Raw genomic sequence first — 18,854 nt, 5'->3', positions numbered from 1 at the left:
TGCTTTCGATTGAAAGCAAGTAGAAAATTCATCGATGTTTATTATAATCACTGACTTCTGTGTGCTGACAAAAACAACAGAGCTGTAACGGAACACGCTGTGGTGTCCTTTACACGGAGGGAGGGAGGAAGGGAAAGACCCTACTTTGTTTCACAGAGCAAAATAATTACCAAGAGAAGTACTTCTCCAACATTCTAAGCAATCATAAACCTGAATATCATATTCATTAGATATATTTAATATATAATCCAGTAAATAGAGTGCATGGTACTACTTGCATTTACTGGATTAAGTACAATGGTAATTTTAAAGACAATTTTCCAAAAAATATTTTCCCAACTAAGAATCTAAACTAAAGGCATAGATGAGTGAATTTCTATTAGGAGAAGACAGGATCCTTTGTATCATGTGCAATGAAGATATATATTCAAGAGGTTGAGAACCAAGATATTCCATGAAGATATAGTCATAATTGAAACATTCCTATCCAATCACACACACACACACACACACACACACACACTAATTAAAATTTTTTTTCTTTATTTATTTTAGAGAGAGAGTAAAGGAGAGGGAGAGAGTTAGAAACATGGATGAGAGAGAACATCGATTGGCCGCCTCCTGCATGCCTCCCACTGGGGATGGGGCCCACAACCTGGGCATGTGCCCTGACTGGGAATTGAACTGGTGACCTCTTGGTTCATGGGTCAAATCTCAACCACTGAGCCACACCAGCCAGGCCACACATGCTCATTTTATCAATTGTTTATTTAAGATGGGTTCAGAGAAAAGGAAACTTCCTTTTAGACATGAAGAAAAGTAAACCCTTGCAAATTGAGTGATTGATGAGGTCCATGATCAAGATTATCTGACTTTCTATTTTATTATTACATAGCATCTATGGTCATAAGAGAGTCTATTAGTTTCTTTCCATAATGGCATCCCAACACTATAAAAGAGCAGGTGTTAGAACTTGCTCTGTTTTGATGTAGTCTATTACTACAGCTTAATTTTGTACTTTAAATTGATATTGCATTATTCATCCTTTACTCATAAAACTAGGTAATCCCATCTAGGGCCTACGTATAGTGGCAATAAGCCAAATCAGAAACGCAAATTCAAATATTATGAAATAAATAGACGCCCTGGCCGGTTTGGCTCAGCGGTTAGAGCGTCGGCCTGCGGTCCCGAGAGACCCGGGTTCGGTTCCCGCTAAGGGCATGTACCTCGGTTGCAGTTTGTCCCCGGCCCTGGTCGTTGTGCGGGTGGCAGCCACTCGATGTGTTCCTTTCACATCGATGTTTCTCTCTCTCTCTCTGTTCCTCTCTCTCCCTCCCACTCTACCTGAAAAACTGTCCTCGGGTGAGGATAAAAAAAAAGAAAGAAAGAAAGAAATAGGAAATAGTAAGCTAGAAAGAAAAGAAAACAGAATGAGACATTCTTTTTCTTATTCTTCTCTAGACAGTAAGTCTGCTTAAACCTGGAAAAAGTCAGCTCCGTTATGATTACTAGAAGGCAACAGTTTCAATAAACTGCGTAGATTCTATGATAAAATGTAATTACTATTCAAAGAGTCAGAGCATGTTAAACGTGTTTGGATACACCGCCGAAGTTATTCAGGAGGAAAATGAAGGGTAAAGGCTTCAATCAATATCTACCAAGTCAAGATAAGCATCCCAGAGCCAACCCTGGCCGCCTTCAGACAGGTCGCTTGCATCCAGGAAAAGCACTTTCTCTTCTCTCAAGGGGGAAAAGAACCCACCATGTAGAAGCCTGGAGGTTACTGACTGTCCACATACAATCTCCAAATGTGTTACTGATAAGCCAAAAAATATTGCAACTGAAAATTACTGGGAAAATATAATAATTCTCAAGTCTATATGCATTTTAAAATTCAAGATTATTTTTGAATTTTAGATTAATAAAGCTGTATTTTTATTTTGTAGAGTTATAAGAATTGCAAAATAATTAGCAAATTATTCAGATAACCATTCATTAATCAAAAATGCAGTAAGAATTCTCTGTACTCAAACATCATAGATTAGTATTCAATGAGGATTGTGGGACTTGACTTCACTCCCCCGCCTTACCTCTGTCCTTTTAAAACTTGTTGGGGAATATCAATATTAATATTGAATATCAATATTTTTTTTTCCTAGGCATAAATACTGTTGAAACACAGAACAAGAGGACTCATGATTAAAGTAAAATTATGTACTGATAACTCATCAAACATGAACAGGTTAATACATGTATAACAAATGTTTTCCTTAATCCTAAAAAAAGTTTCCTCATCTAATTTTGACCACCCCCCTCCAAATAGTAGTTAAGTGAATGAAAATTGATAGCATAGTCTGACCCATGGATATATATATCCACTTAAAAAGGAAGAAAAGAATCACTAAATTTCAAAGTAGTTTTGTGCCTCAGATTCATATCACAGGTTCAAGTTACAAATTTTTTTTATCCTCACCTGAGGACATTTTTGCATTTATCTTCACATAGAGTAGGAGGGAGAGAGAGAGAGAGAAACATCGTTGTGAGAGAGACACATCGACTGGTTGCCACCCACACAACCCCAACCAGGGCCTGGGACAAACTGCAACTGAGGTACATGCCCTTAGCAGGAACCAAACCCTGGACTCTCTGGTCCGCAGGCTGATGCTCTAACTGCTGAGCCAAACTGGCCAAGGCACTGGTTCAAGTTATAATTAAAAAGTAGATTTCCTTTAAAAGCATTACATAATCCAAATGGAAATAAAGTGGTACAATACTATATTTGTCAATGTTTAGCACACTGTAGTTTTTATTGTAATTAACACAATAAAATTGCCCTTCACACATGGTTCTTGCCCTCTCTCTCTCTTTTTTTTGCAAGTAACAGGATTATTTTCACACCTGGTGCAATCTGCTAGGTAAACTCATAGTTCAATGATTAAAAAAAACAAAAACACAAAAACCTAGGAAGAGGGGCCCCATGGATTGGATACGCCAAAGGTCATGAGCAACTGAGCTCCATCCCTCTCTCTCCCAGCAAGAAAGATGTGGACCACAACTCAGTAATATAAACAATGTTGCACTGACTAATTTATTAATAAAGAAAAAGCAAACCAATCTCAAACTTTTGCCATACACCCCACAACTGATAACAACACAATCATTTCCAACACTCCGTTTCAGAGTTACTAAAAATGAAAACCAATCGACACCCAAACTAAAGCTAACTAACATCTTCATGTAGACTTGGTTCAACACACGACATATGAAATAGATTTAATCTTATTGAGGAGAGAGAAGTAACAGGCTTTTAGGTGATTTATTTTCCCTGTCGAGTTGTCACTGAACTTGTCCTAATGGTACCCTACAACCTTTCCAACCTGTCCATCCCAGCTTTGGGACACCCCACAAAGATTAAATTGCAATTTTGTAACAATTCCTATTCCAAAGCAAGAAAAACTTTAGACCTTTTCATCATCATTGCAACTAGAAAAAAAAAGTAGGAGCAGTCTCCTAAAGATTTTCCACTTACCTATAATTCCAATCCAACTGCATCTCTATAATTATACTTTTAGCCGAAGTTGTCAATAATGTGATCCCTCACAATAAGCGAAGAGATGGTCATATAAACACCACCAGCATTCAGTTTTAGACAAGACTATGGGAGCACATATTTTTGCAAACCTATTCGAAGGTGTTCAATGTTGACTTACACATACATATTAAGTATAGATATGAATCGCTTTAGGAAAATCTAATGGGCAAAGATCCACCTTTTTAAACAAACACAGGTAACCAGAAATCAGGTGCAAATCCCATTAACTAACAGTCTCTTCACTTTATATAATGAGTAATTGTAGGGTCTCATAAGTAGAGAATCTCTGTACGGATTCAAAATGAAAAAAAATCTACATGTGTAAGATCTGTTTAGTCACATACTATATGTACTCTAAACATGGCAGAAGGAACATCCGTCTTTCTGCTATAAATTTAATGGTGACAAACTGCTGCTTACCAATGGGATGTCCACAATACTCACATTTTTACTAAACGATATAGAAAACTGAGCGCTGTAGGTCTTTCACACATTCTGTTAAACACTCACTGAAAACATAAGGCTCAAAGCATTTCTGGGGGGGGGGGGCTTTCCCATTGGGATCAGCCAATCAGTCGAAAGCATCTTTTCATACTTCACGAAGGGCTTGTGTTCTCTATGAAACACACACACGCCCTTGATGGCTGAGATGACGGGTCTATGACACTCAAACGAAAATCTTCAGACATAAACGGTGCCACCGTGAGGTTCACGAGCAGCCTTGGCTGGATTTCTTGAGCGAGCGGTCTGACACACTTCTGTTCCTACCTGTGACATCCAGTGACAGCAGCAACGAGGTGACTTACCGGCCCAAAAGAATTACTGTCGAAACTGTGTCCATGATGATCACCTTCAACCCAGATATGACCACGAGGTACCTTGACGTAGCGGTTTTTGTGTCCCATGGTTCTAGGAAGAAGCAGCATAACCCGTGAGTTTAGAAAAAAAAAAAGGGAGCCAACACCTAGGCATACAAAATTAGGAAGGCAAAACTGCTGTTGTAAAGATCCAACAGATCATCATAGCTAACGCCTGAGTCTATATCAAAACTTCTATTTCAGTAGCATGTGGTTAGGATTCTGAAACCATCTACACTACCTTTTTTTCCCTCCACATTTCTATAGGTAGGAATTTTGCACTTAAGTCTATATCAAAACTTCCATTTCAGTAGCATGTGGTTAGGATTCTGAAACCTTCTACACTACCTTTTTTTTCCCTCCACATTTCTATAGGTAGGAATTTTGCACTTAAATAAAATCACTGCCCTGCCTGGTGTTGCTCAGTTGGGTGAACATCACCCCATGTACGGAGGAGTCACTGGTTTGTTTCTAGGTTGGGGCACATACCCAGGTTGCGGGTTCGGTCCCCAGTTAGGGTAGGTAGCCAATCGATGTTTCTCTCTCTCTCACTCTCCCTTTCTCTCTCTCTCTTAAAAAAAAAAAAAATCAGTAAAACATATTGTTTTAAATGCACTAGCACCAAATGTCATGTTTTGCTACATAATTTAATTCACAATATCCTAGATATGTTTTTATGAAATTAAATAAGCCCTAAAAAAATACTAATCTAGTTTTCTCCCTTAACATTTGCTTTTAAGTCAATATTCAACTCTTGGCCAGTGGTAATCTTCATTTTTCTTAGTCAAAGACACTTCTTGAACCACCTGACAGCACTCTCATGACCTCCTAATTCTCTAAAACTCAGGATGCATAAGCAAGGAAAAACCTCAGTGGTCTCATGTTAGATGCAAACTACTGATGTCAGTGTACAAGTTTTCACCAGCGCTATTTGGGTTTGGACAGGACCCTTGGAAACGAGAAGAGGTCTAACCATTCTGAAGACTATTGGAAGATCAGAGGCCAGGGACTCACATCTAGAGCAGCACGTGGTGTCCTCAGGAGGACAATGACTAAGGACAGGCCAGGGCCCAGCATTGGTGGCAGTGGAGAAGGTGGCCACCATTTTTCCTATGTTGCCTGACTTTTTCAAATTTATTAATTAGGCTAAAATGTTCACCCCTTTGACCTAGTTGTTCTACTGGTAGAGGTTCAAATAAATAATCAGAAGTATGAACAAACATTTATTATGAGGGATAATAAACCAACACAGACCTTTTATAGCAATGTGTGTGTGTGTGTGTATAAATACATATATACATATGTACATACATACATATATATCCATTCTAAATATCCAAGAGCACAAGATTGGTTAAATCAATTATGATACAACCAGTTAAATTAAAGGGACAGAATTAGAATAAAATATTACCCCAATTCTATAATAAATTCTTAGGGGGGCAGAGACTGTTCATTTTTCTTCTTTTGATTCCTCAAAGCCTTTGGAAAAATGTCTTGTCAAAAAAGCTTTCAATGAATGTTGGTTGGATAATTGAATGAATGAATGTCACCCCCAAGTCTACAGAGTCGAGCCCAGAAACGGAGCTTTGCACACAGTTCTTTGAGGGAGACTCCCTCTCAGACCATTTTTGTTAGTGAGTCGTATATGTGCAGGAGGATACATAAAGAAGCAAAACTAAACATAAATTGGTGCTATAGAAATTGAAATATTCATTATCTAGAATGGTTTTAAATTTTCAAGATAATTTCAGTGTTGAATTGCTTTGCTGAAGATCAGTAAATCATTCATGCACGAAAGCAGTGCTGTGGCCATTAGAAACCAACGGTAAGTTAATGAGTGCTGTTTATTTTTAATTACTACTGGGAAGAAGAGTTTCAGCTTTTTCAAGGAAAGCACAAACAAGTTGAACACATCTTACCATCATACACTCTGTAATATAAGTGTTCAATTAAAATCAGCCAATTAGTTTTTGACATTCCTCCTGCTTTTATCGTCAGATTGACTCTAAGAACTTATAACCTGCATCAAGTATAAATGACGAAGAGAAGAGCAATTCTTTCCCTTAATTTTTGGCAACCCACGGTCTCCTAGTAAGTCCAAACATTTGTTCACCTTATTAAGCTAACTAATTTGGAGGAATACTTATAAAGAAAACAATCACCCATTTTTTCTCTTCAAATAATCACTCAGCCAGAATTATGAAATAAAACCAGCAGAAAACCTTTCCTGCACTGACATGGTAGGTTTTAAGTCAAACATATACCGGAAAAATCATATAAAACTCGGATTCAGTTTCAAGGCCAGGTCATATAAGCCGAGAAGTCAAGGTACTTGCAATAGAAAGTGCCAGCACCATCAAATGACCACTGGCAGTTAGATATTTTTCCTTACACGAACCATCTTACCTAAAAAACTTAAATACGCGCATCTTCCCATCATTTCCTGGTCTCTTGCAAGGCGTTTTTCATCATTGCCTCTACTAACACTTCACTTATTGGTTTACTCGCTTATCACCTGTCTCTCCCCACCAGAATGCAAACTTTGGAATTTGGGCTTTCTTGTTCACTGTTGTGTTCCCAGAGCCCAGAAGAAAGCACAGTAGAAGATGCTCAACAAACACTTGTAAAGTAAATGAAGAAATGAATGAATACGTGAAAAATACTGTCAAGGAGGCAGAATACTAGAGTGGAAATGTCACCGAGTCTAGAAACTGATTCGCCAGCTTTAATCTTGATACTGTTACTCGCGAGTAATGTTGTGCATGTTACTTCATTTTGACTTTAATTTTCCCCTCTTTCCAGTGGGATGGATATGACAGGGGGAGATAAAATAGTAGCAGTTAGTTGAGAATCTAATGGAGAGGTTGCTATAGAGCACGGTCTCTGCAATCTGCCTGGCATGTCTGGGCTTTCATACACTCGGGACTTTCAAGATTATGTGATCTTGGGCAAGTGGATGCAATGCGGTGTCAGATCCCTCATTTGAAGAACCGAGCAAATATCAGAACTGAACTTCAAAAGGTGTCCTCTGGGTAAAGTGCCATGGTTTAAACACCTGATAAATGAATCCTCAGAGAATCGGGACAGTGTTTAAGTCCTCGTTATAGTTCTCATGTATAGTAAGAACCCTAAGTGGTAGTTATCACTGCTATCCTTTGTCCACTAATTTCTTTGATTTCAGAATTCAGAATGTGTTCAAGCCTTCACTATCTATCAGCCTCGGTTTCGTAAAATTCCCTGAGCTATGCTTCAGTAATGGCCTTTCCCCACAGTTGGGCTGGACTATAGACTATTTTTAATGGTCCAATGAATCTTTTTTCTTCTTTTTTCCTTCTGCCCTCTGGGACACTCCAAAACTTACATGTGAAAGCAAGATCTGTTTGTGCCTATTTAAATATGCAGAGTAGTAGGTAAAAGCACACTCTACCTAACTGTGTCTCCACCCACTAACCACTTACACAATTGCGTGTTAGGACCCAGCACTGTGGTTTACCTAGATACCAGGAGGGCATGAAAGAACTATTTGAGCTGTGTGTCCCTGGTGAAATTCACACGCCATATACACAGTGCAGCTTCTATCTCCCAGGTTTCAATCTAACTTTTCAAAAAATAACCCAAAGTAGCTTTAAAAATATAGAATGATAAAATATTGAGCTAGTTCCATCTGGGACTGCCAAAGAAATATAATACTCCTAATAAACTCCTCTAGAGGAGGAATTTTAAATAGCTTTGTGCTCCTGAATTCACATTAAAAAAAAAAAAAAAAAGACAAGATAATCTTTTAGGTGATTTAACAGTTAAGTTAGGTGTCAGCCTACAAGGCTGTGTATATCTATGGCCTGCAAATAATTTTGGTTTTGACAGTCAAAAATGAGTTCTGAATGATATTCTAACTCCCTGTCTACAAAAAGGCATTTTTAGTCCAAGTTTTGCCAAGACAAGCTACCTAGGTCTAATAAACGGAATGAAGAATGACGGCCTCCAATTTGATCTGACCTTGAAAACAATGGTTATTTTTAAAGTCTTTGAATCTTTTGAGTGTCACCAGTTGAATACAAAATTATCAATGGAATCCTTGACACAACAAAAAGGAAGAAATTCATATCCAAAGAATTTCCCAAATACGTGCACACACACACATTCTTAACTTAGGTAATTAGTATTAATAAATCACGATTGACTGGAATATTTTATTTCTTCATTATTCAAATCATTTCATTGATTTTTCTCATCGTCCAAAGTAGTTGCTGCCCTGAGGCTATTTACTGATCCCTGATACTAGACCTCTGAGGTTTGATGGTCACGAAGAAACCAACAGTCTAGGGTTCAGGACTCAGGAAGAGCAGAAATTAAAACGTGATTTCTTTGCTCATCACTGATAGACTGGACAACACAAAGGGGATTCGCTATCAGGAAAGAACAATGAGAAGATCTCTTGTCTATCTAGGGTTGGCCTTGAAAACAGAAAAAAATCTCCCTTGAAAATCTGCATCCTGCTCCCAGGTGAGATGGGCCCTCAGGCCCCCACTACCTGTGTGATCAGCAACAGTTACGAGTTCATGTGAGCTGGCCTCAGGGGTCTGGGAGAAGGATCTATAACTCTTCAGGAATAACGCATCAGTTCAGAGTGTTCAGGTTTTCTGTTGGTAAATCCCAGCTGATAGGAACTCAGAAATCAAAGCAACAGAACTCACAAGACAATAGCCAGTATCAATGAGTCAGAACAAACGACCAAGGGCAGATTAGACCCCAGGACTTCAAATAGTAAAGTTGTCAAACACAGAATGTAAATCAGACATATCTAAATATTCTTATAGTTAAAGAAGGGAATTAAAACAATGTGCAAGGAACATGACCCTATTTTATTTTTAAAGGACAGACATTTGAAGAAGAACCAAATAGAACTTCTAAAATGTAACGTGTATGATTAAATAGGGAGACAAAAAGCAGATTAGTGTAAGCTAAAAGAAGAAGTAACAAACTGGAATATATCTCTAAAAATTTACTTAGAATTTAGCACAGAGAGGTAAAGAACTGGAAACCATATACCAGCTGGTAAAGACACATGGAAAACACTGCTAGAAAATGGTAACAAGTGTAACCAGGGCCCCAGAGGAAGGGAATACAAAGAAACAAGAAAGAGGCAATATTTGAAACAAGGATGGTAGGGTAGAGAATTGATGAGAACACGAATTCACTGATTCTGCAATCAAAGCGAATCACAAGTAAATAAATAGAAATCACAGCTTGATACACTGCTATGAAATTGCAGAACACTGAAGACTCCCTCCCCTCCCAAATATATTTTTGAAAAGCTGCCAAAGGGGGAGAGAAAAAAAAAAAGAAGATTATCATCAAAGGAAATAATTAAATTCAAAGTAGAGTTCCTTTGTTCAGGTGTAATTTACATGAAACATAATTCAGCCATTTAAAGTAGACAATTCAATGAGTTTTAAAAATCTATAAAATCATGTAATCACTAGATGAAGCTATAAAACACCTGAATGATGAAAAGAGTGTCCCTGTGACTCTCGGCTGGTAAACCCACCCTCACCTCCACCCTTGGCCCCAGGTAACCATGGCTGAGTGGCTCTGTCGCTATAGCTTTGCTGTTCATATACATGGACTCATTCAATAGGTGTTCTTTTATTTCTGGTTTCTTTAATTTAGTCTAATGCCTGAGATCAATCCATGTTGTTGCATGTATCAGCAATGTATTGCCATTTATTCTTCATAGTTTACTAGTATACTGATATATTACAATTAGTTTTTCAATGAATAATTCATGGACACTTGGGTTGTTTCCAGTTTGGGGCTATTGTCAACAAAGTAGCTATGAATATTTGGGTACAAGTATTTGTGTAGACACCTTTTCATTTCTCTTGGGTGAAGGTCTGCAGTGACATGGCTGGGCTTTAGGAGGACTGAGTGTTTCGCCTTGCAGTAAACTGTCAAACCACTTTCCAAAGCAATGATCCCCACAGCGGAGGAATTCTCGTGTTCCATGTCTCAGTGACTGACACTTGCTAATTAACCCTCTTCTCAGTGTTAGCCATTTTAGGGGCATACGCTGTTTTTAATGTACATTTCTCTAATGACTACTGTTTTCATGTAATTTTTGTGATTTGCTTTCTTCTCTGGTGAACCATCTGTGAAAGTTCTAAAAACTAAATTTGGTGGATTGTCTCCTTATTGGGTTGTATGATATTTTTATGTGTAGTCTGGAAAGACCCCTTATGAGATACGGGTTTTTGCAAACATTTTCTTCTAACAAACATTTTCTTCTAACGAACATTTTAATGTTGATGAAATCTAGTCAATTCTTTTCTGGGACCTGATCTTTATACCAAAAGAAATCTTTGCCTAATGAAGAGTCACAAAGGTTCTTGTGCTAGCTTTTCTTCTACTTTCATCGTTTTAGAATTTTTGTTACTATGGTAAGAAAGTTCATGATATAGATATCCAGTTTTCCAGCGCTGTTTTTTGAAAAAACAATTCTTTATTAATTGAATTACCTTGTGCTCTGATCTGAGTTATGTCTCCTCCCTCAAAATGTATATGTTGAAGCCTGTCCCCCAGGCGATGGTATTTGGAGATGAGGCCTTTGGGAGATAATTAGGAAGAGATGAGGTCCTGGGAGTGGGGCCCTCGTGACTGGATTGCAAGGAGGGGCCACAGAAGGTGCCCGGTTGTGTTCTCTACCCCCCCAACATGCAAGGACAAGGGGAAGTGATTGAAAATATTTTTCCGATGGTTTTTTAAATTTTCTACTAAAGAGTAGAGATATTTAATACCTTTAGGCTTTGTTCAGTGTGCACTTAAAACATTTTAAGACACATATAAATGTAATCTATAACTTCCTAATCGGCAGGAAAAAATAGAATTTAAAAATCTCAGTTAATATAAAAGAATTTACGAAAATATACAAAAGAAAGGGAAAAAAGTAGGATCAATAGAGAGTATCAGATAAGATGGCATTGAAATATATCAGTAATCATAATAAAAGTAAATTCTAACTACATGCTGCTTATAAGAAAGATGCATGAACCACAGGACACAGAGAATTTGATATTAACAATAACACGATGAATCAGGAAAGGAATAGTTATATTAATACCAGACAGAGGAGAGCGGGTCTCTGAAATGAGACTGAAGTTTCTATGGGACTGATCATGAAAACACCACTGAAGTCCATTTTATCCTACAGAAGGATTTTAAGGATGTTTCTTAACATCCATGGTCAGAGTCAGTATTGTAAAAAGTCCGAAGATCTCTTTGCTATCACAACACGGCAAGATTTCTTTGCTGCTCAATATACTCATCCTCTCTCCCAAATCTCAACACTGCCAACTGTATGTGTGCTTAGTGACTAAATGCTGAAGTGTGGAGTCCGGTACTCCCGTCGTAGCTTAAATGTATGCCGTTCATAGAGGTGGATTTCATCAAACTGGGTCACACCATCTCCAGGAAGTCGGGTCGCCCGTAGCTACCTGTAAGTGATCACGTTTCTCAGGATCACAGCGGAAAAGGCTCTGGCAGTGACCTAACACGACTCCTCTTTATACAACAACAGAGGCCAAAGCATTCAGGCGAAGTCGCCCCCTGAGCTGAAGGAAGGGCAAAGACCACAGAAACCAGATTCCGTAACTTCTTTCCACGGCACCGCGGATCAGAACCACGTGAGATGCCAAAGAATAGGTCTTAACATCTTTTCACTCGACAAAAAATGAAATGTCATTTTTTAAAATAGACTGTAGGCTGTTGCTAGGTGATCAGAGCAAAGCTATTTAGCTCATTTAAATTAAATGTTAGATTTATACATATTCACAATAAAGTTCAGAATTAATTTGATAAATTTAATATGAATGCTCTTAGTACAGTTTTTTTTTTTTTTTTTTTTTTTTTTTGGTGAGGCATATTCCTGATGTATTATTTTTTCTAAATTAGACTTCCGGGAGCTTCAGTGTGACAATTCCCTTAATATATAGACTGTTTTATCCTGTGAAACATATATCTTAAAAATATCTCCGGCTGCCCATGAAAATCACCGCAATTTAGTGAGCATCTGAGAAAGAGGACATTTACCAAACACTCGATTCCACCAGGTCGATCAGGCCGTGTGCGCAACACAGTCGTGGGCTCTGCCGTTCCCAGGAGGGTGGGGTGTCCTCAGGTTGTCTTGTGTGTGTGGTCAGTTTAGGAGGACAAGTTTACCAACTCTGACGGTGGAAACTCTGCCTTTTCCTTCTCGGTACAAATAAACAATCACTGCGTGACTACGACCTGAAGCAGCACAAATGGAGTGGGTGAGGACAGAGAAGAGTACGATGCTGTCCCTCCCACCGCGATGATGGTGTGTACCACGATTCAACACAAAAGCAAGAAAGTGGTCTGTAAAATAGAGAGGGCCGTCTAAATTACCACAGACAAAATTTAACAAGTTGGAAGTGTCTGCAAGGAAATAATGGATGAATGGAGGAATAAACGATGAAAAAATGTCGAGTTTTGCTAACTGAATAGGTGTCCAAAGGATGGTACTCTTTGAAGCTGGAATAATCAGGAAAGGCATTATGAATAGTTGAGTCAAGTTATGAAGAACAGATAAAAGGTACCAGATAATGAAGGGAGCATGGAATTCAAATCCCATTTCCTACACACACACACACACACACACACACACACACACACACATTTCTTTTCGTTAGTGCATTATTTCCTGGAGGCATGCAATTACAAATTAAGGTAAATATTTTATAAGTCACTTTGTAAAGAAAACATCCAGTCATGATAACTGTATAAAAAATTTAAATATATTTAAATGATTTCATTCTAAAGACATTATTATTGATTTTTCCCCCTCTTCTTATTTTCTTTTGGTTTTGGGTATTGCTTAAAAAGGCTTTCCTCAGTCCTGATTTATACATGTAGCTTCCAGATTCTTATGTTATTATTTAAAATACTAACTTTTTTTTTTAATGATTTGCCAAATTGTGTCCCTTTTCCTTGGCTTAAATTTGGTGGTTCAGGGAACTGGACTAATCAAAGAACGTGTCAAATGTCAGTTCCAGTAGGGTGCCTATTAACAATCATTTCTGCTGAAGTTACGCTACTGAAATGTCTTCATATATAGATCTCCAAAAAGTCTGGTATTCATTCCCCAGACTGGGAAGGCATGGAGGAAGCGAACTTTACCTCCACCCTTGAAAGGGTTACAGCTGGGCCTGAGAAATAAATGGACACCAAATAGATTAACCAGAGAAAGCAACTCCTTGAATAATGTTGAACTCACGCTGTTCTGTTATAACGTGAATGAGATGCCTTAAACACTTAACTCTGGTTTATATCAATTAGCATGGTAAAATTGACTTTGTCATACATTACCTTGCTTGAAGTTTTAGAATCAACCCACAATGATACATGAGGAGTTAATGTATACATATTTATAGAAATCGTATGGGTCATGGGAGCTCCCATAAGAAAGAGAAGACCGCCCCCCAAAACAGGAATGAAGACCCAAAGACAAGGCAGAATCTACATGTTTTTATAGTAGATCGAACAAACAGAAGCAATTATGAAAAAGTAACTGAATTATGTGGGGAGGCTAAATAAACATAAAAACTATTTTAGAAGGTCTGTTTGTATAGAATATTCTCAGTCTCAACTTCTTGTCCTTAGTGACAAGACTATTACTTTCTTCCCAGTACAGAGAGGATGTCTTTCACGTGAGAATTTCAACTCCTGCTTTTAAGAAAAAGAAGGAGAAAGCATGGGCTGTCTCTCCAGACCCTTTATGTCAAAATAATCCTGATGCCAAGGTGGAATGTTTTGGGGTGGCATATTCGCCATCCTTCAAAGGCAAACGCAAACACAGAAAACACACACAAAAACAACAAGAAAAACATAGTAAGGAGAGCAACAACAACAAACAATTCTGAACTTGGCAAGGAAGGGATGGCTCCCCACCTGTGATTGTAAGAGAAGAACTGGGGTACCCGCTGGTGGGCCGAGGCTGCTCCGGTCCCTCCTGGCATAATTCATGAAGAGTCTGAAGGCACCCCCTCCCCCACCGCAATATCAGTGTTTTCCTGGGTTCCTTGTAATAGAGGAACTTGGGCACCATCCTACATGGTCATCAGAATGAAACTTGTCATCCTCTTTTGGGTGGAATGTTCTGGATCCCCGTCTTTGTCCTCCTATTTCAGACTTGATCCTTTCATGAGTCTGGGCCTTCTGCTCTTCCAGGTGTAGCATGATGCAATATCTTTGAACATAACTTTCCACTTTAGTTTTTTAATTGCCATTTTTTTTTCAAGTTTTAATGAACCTACCAATAACATTCCACATAAAATGACACCACAAACACAAATTAGAATGTGCTAAATTTGCATCGAAATCCTTCATTGTACAAGATCAATAGTGCAAAAGGGTAGAATTATCTAATTAAAGTCAGCAGGAATTAGTTTAATCATCAATCATTTTTCCAAACGAGTCTTCTTTATTATGTATGTCTTTTTTTAAAAAATTTCCCTTTATTGATTTTAGAGAGAGAGACAGTGAGAGGGAGAGAGAGAGAACCATTGACGAGAGACAACATTGACTGGCCGCCTCCTGCACGCCCCCCGCTGGGGATCAGGCCCACAACCTGGGCATGTGCCCTGACCGGGAATCGAACCCACGAGCTTGAACTATTGGTGCCTGGGTGGATGCTCAACCACTGAGCCGCACCGGCTGGGCCATCATGTATGTCTTTAACCATTTCATGCAAATAGCATTATAGAGAGAGAATATAATGACATCTTAATAGTTACCATACTAGATTACACATTTGAAAACCACAGATGATTTCTTCATAAAACACAAATGAATAAAATTGATTTTATATAGTAACAAATAAGGGATTGTGCTAATCCAAGCCCAAGCGCTTCAGCCTTCAGGAACCTGACTCGTAAACCCACATCATAATGTCTAGAATAACAGCATCCGCGTGTGAACAGGCGACTGAACGGCTTCAAAGGCAGGAAGCTTTGTCCCTTCCCCCTCCATGGGACGATGGCATGCGGGCAGAGTCCTTGCCAATGACTTCTCCGGGCTACAAAGCGTGAGTGAGGTTAGGGATCAGACAGCCCAGACGCTGATCCAGAGCGTTTACTAAAAACTTCCGGAATATTTTGTTTCGTGATTGTCCTTGAATATTTGCTCTCAGTGACCCGGGCCTCAGGTAAGGAGAGAGCAGTTCTCTCTGATTCCAAGGAAGCGGCCCTTGAGGGTTAGCCTGGCGTTTCCGTAACGGAAGAGAAAGTTCAGGTAATGTTCGAGTCAGAAAGGAAGAACAGAAAATCACTTTGAATGTGACCTTTTACTAAACTTTGATACGACCAAGAATAATATAAAAAGGCAGAAAACTGACTTCGATACCCACCGATGTCGGTCAATGTCTGACCTGTGAGACACTGGACTGAAGTAGATAAAGTGACTCTTTTTTAAAAAAATCTAATTTCTCATATTGTTGTGAAGACAAATTAAAGAGTCAGTTCTTCATAGGTACATCTTCTTGCTATTCTGCCATGCAGGCCCCTTGCTGTCCCTCTAAAGCAGAATTTTAAGTGATATCAATCACCTGTGAAACTTTGAAACCAGATAGAAAAATCATAGGTAAAAGGGGAAACAAATCAGGCTTCAGCTGCATTTCTCCCCGGAGTCCAACACCTACTCCTTCCTCTGCGGGCTGCACCCTGGTCCAGGCCAGCAGCATCTCCTCCCGGGACCCCTGCGTCTGCCCTCCTCTCTCTTTCGTCATGTTCCACACAAGTCCAGTCCTGCCATACTCCTTGCTGCTGAGAAATCCCCCATGGCTCCCATCGCACAGGAAAAGGTCCGGCGTCCTCACTGGGACCCAGGTGCTCTCACACGGGGGCTCTGAGCTCTGCACTGTGGACATTCCGAACACATCGAGCTCAGACTGGGCTCTGCCACCTGGGACGGTCAGCAGCATCCCTGGCTCCCACCCCCCACATGCCAGAAGCTTCCTCTTCAGTTGTGACAACCAAACGCATGGCAGGCATTGACTCCGGGGGGCAGGATTACCGCCCTGGGAGCCTCGTCTCCTCTCGCGACTCCCCCACACCAGCCCCTCGGACGCCATGCCTGTAGACCCGGGCCCTTCTCTGCACTGGCTGTTATCTGCATGGAATGTCTTCATCTGGGCTCGTTTTCTAACCGAATCTGTGTCCCACGTTCCTGCGTAAATGTCCTCTCTCGATCTGAATTAATTCCCCCTGTCGCCTTCTCCCCTCAGCACACCTTTCTTCATAGCCCTGATCGGCTCCCGGCCTCACACCTGTCCCACTGTTTACCTGACCATAAGTCTCTCCTCAAGCAGAGGCTTGAATGACTTTGGTCAACACTGTCCTCCTAGTTCCTCGGAGAGGGCCCGCCTGCATCTCCGACAGGGCTCAGCAAACCTGGACTGGCGGATGGGTGGAGGAGGTGGGTTCCAGGAGCAGTCCTCTCCGGGCACCATACACACGGGAGGTGGCTGCTTCCCTCGTGTTGACGGCGGCACCCTGCACGTCTTACGTTGGCGAGGATTTTAGAAATCGTCAGGCAACAGTCATTTTACAAAGAAGAAATCCGAAGGCTGCAGAGGGTAGTTTGTCAACACTGATAGGCTTACTTTGTATTGCTTGACTTTTAAAAACCAAAATGATGAAAACCAAATTTCAGGCATTTTGGAACCTTCAATTAAAAATCACATTTTTAGCCCTGGCCGGTTTGGCTCAGCGGTTGGAGCGTCCACCTGCGGTCCAGAGAGACCCGGGTTCGGTTCCCGCTAAGGGCATGTACCTTGGTTGCAGTTTGTCCCCGGCCCCGGTTGGTCGTGCGGGTGGCAGCCACTCGATGTGTCCCTTTCACATCGATGTTTCCCTCTCTCTCTCTTCCTCTCTCTCCCTCCCACTCTGTCTATGCAAAAAAAAAAAAAAATCACATTTCTAGAAAACTCTGAATTGAATGTGGGAATAGGTAGGGAGTGTCAGATACTTGTTTAAGAGCTAGTAGGTGCCATCTTAAGTCAAGATCATTTTGTCTTTGATTTTTTGATAGAAAATTCACTTGGTAACACAGCTCATAAAATGAATCATTCCAAGAAAATTGATGGCTTATCATTTATGAAAATAATAATAATTTTTTATTATGAACTAGTGGTTGAGTGTTGACCAATGCACCAAGAGGTTGCCAGTTCAATTCCCGGTCAGGGCACATGCCCAGGTTGTGGGCTCAATCTCCAGTAGGGGGCGTGCAGGAGGTGGCCAATCGATCCATCCATGTTTCTCTCTCTCTCTCTCTCTCTCTCTCTCTCTCTCCTTTCCTCTCTCTTTCGAAAAATCAATAAAGAAAAAAAATTTAAAAAACAAATGCAGAACTTTAAAAAAAAGAGTAACTCAAAATATAAAAAGTGTAGACTTAGATACCGGACACCAGCACTATCTGCATGGATTCATTTTTCGGACTTTATAGACTGACTTGCATCATAGTTACAAGATTACATGGAGAATAACTATTATTGAAACATTCAGTATTTGGATATACTGCAGCTGATGGTAATTTGTAACATGATTTGTAAAGTACATTTCTATCACCCTGGCTGGTGTGGCTCAGTTGGTTGGAGCATTATCCCATACACTGAAAGGTCACGGGTTCGATCCCTGGTCGGCGCACATACTTAGGTTGCAGGTTTGACACCTGAATGGGAGGTAACCACTCAATGTTTCTCTCTCACATCGATGTATTTTTCTCTCTCTCTTCCTTCCTCTCTCTAAAATTAATAAAAAATATTTAGTTAAAAAAGTCTACTTCTATCAATTTAACTCAATTTGTATTTATTAAAATGAGCATCTAAAATGTACAATTTGGAAGGTTCAGGAGGATTAAAACATTAAGCATGTCAAAGCCTCTGACCTCAGAAACTTTATAATGGTATGTGAGATGTAACACATACACAAAATTATAACACAACATAGAATGTGAGAAAGCCTAGACTTGACATATAACGATGATAGTAGTCTACTATCTACTGACTACTTATTATGGGCCATGTCCTGTACAAATGACTGTAATGTAGGCTTCGTAAAACAAGGAAAATAGTCGAGGAGTTTAATCCAGATACACAAAAGCCTGCACACTAACTTGCTACTCTATACTCCTTTTTTTTTTTTTTTTTTTTTATCCTCACCCAAGGACATTTTTCCATTTTTTGCTCAGGTAGAGTGGGAGGGAGAGAGAGGAACAGAGAGAGAGAGAGAAACATCGATGTGAAAGGGACACATCGAGTGGCTGCCACCCGCACAACCGACCAGGGCCGGGGACAAACTGCAACCAAGGTACGCGCCCTTAGCGGGAACCGA

General features: G+C 39.8%; 1 protein-coding gene across 11 annotated transcripts in view; it reads right to left on the bottom strand.

The window, feature by feature from the left end:
- Nucleotides 1–18,854, bottom strand: part of IMMP2L (inner mitochondrial membrane peptidase subunit 2) — a 690,201-nt gene that overhangs the window by 148,492 nt on the left and 522,855 nt on the right. For all 11 annotated transcript variants that reach the window (XM_036246416.1, XM_036246419.1, XM_036246418.1 and 8 more), the window contains one exon: nucleotides 4,399–4,501. In XM_036246416.1, coding sequence (XP_036102309.1) covers nucleotides 4,399–4,501 — 103 coding nt within the window. The remainder of the gene's footprint in view (nucleotides 1–4,398; nucleotides 4,502–18,854) is intronic.

The sequence above is a fragment of the Molossus molossus genome, unplaced genomic scaffold, assembly GCF_014108415.1.
Source record: "Molossus molossus isolate mMolMol1 unplaced genomic scaffold, mMolMol1.p scaffold_m16_p_7, whole genome shotgun sequence".
NCBI classification, from domain to species: domain Eukaryota; kingdom Metazoa; phylum Chordata; class Mammalia; order Chiroptera; family Molossidae; genus Molossus; species Molossus molossus.
The sequence above is the reverse complement of the archived record's forward strand: the minus strand, read 5'-3'. Positions and strand labels throughout refer to the sequence as shown.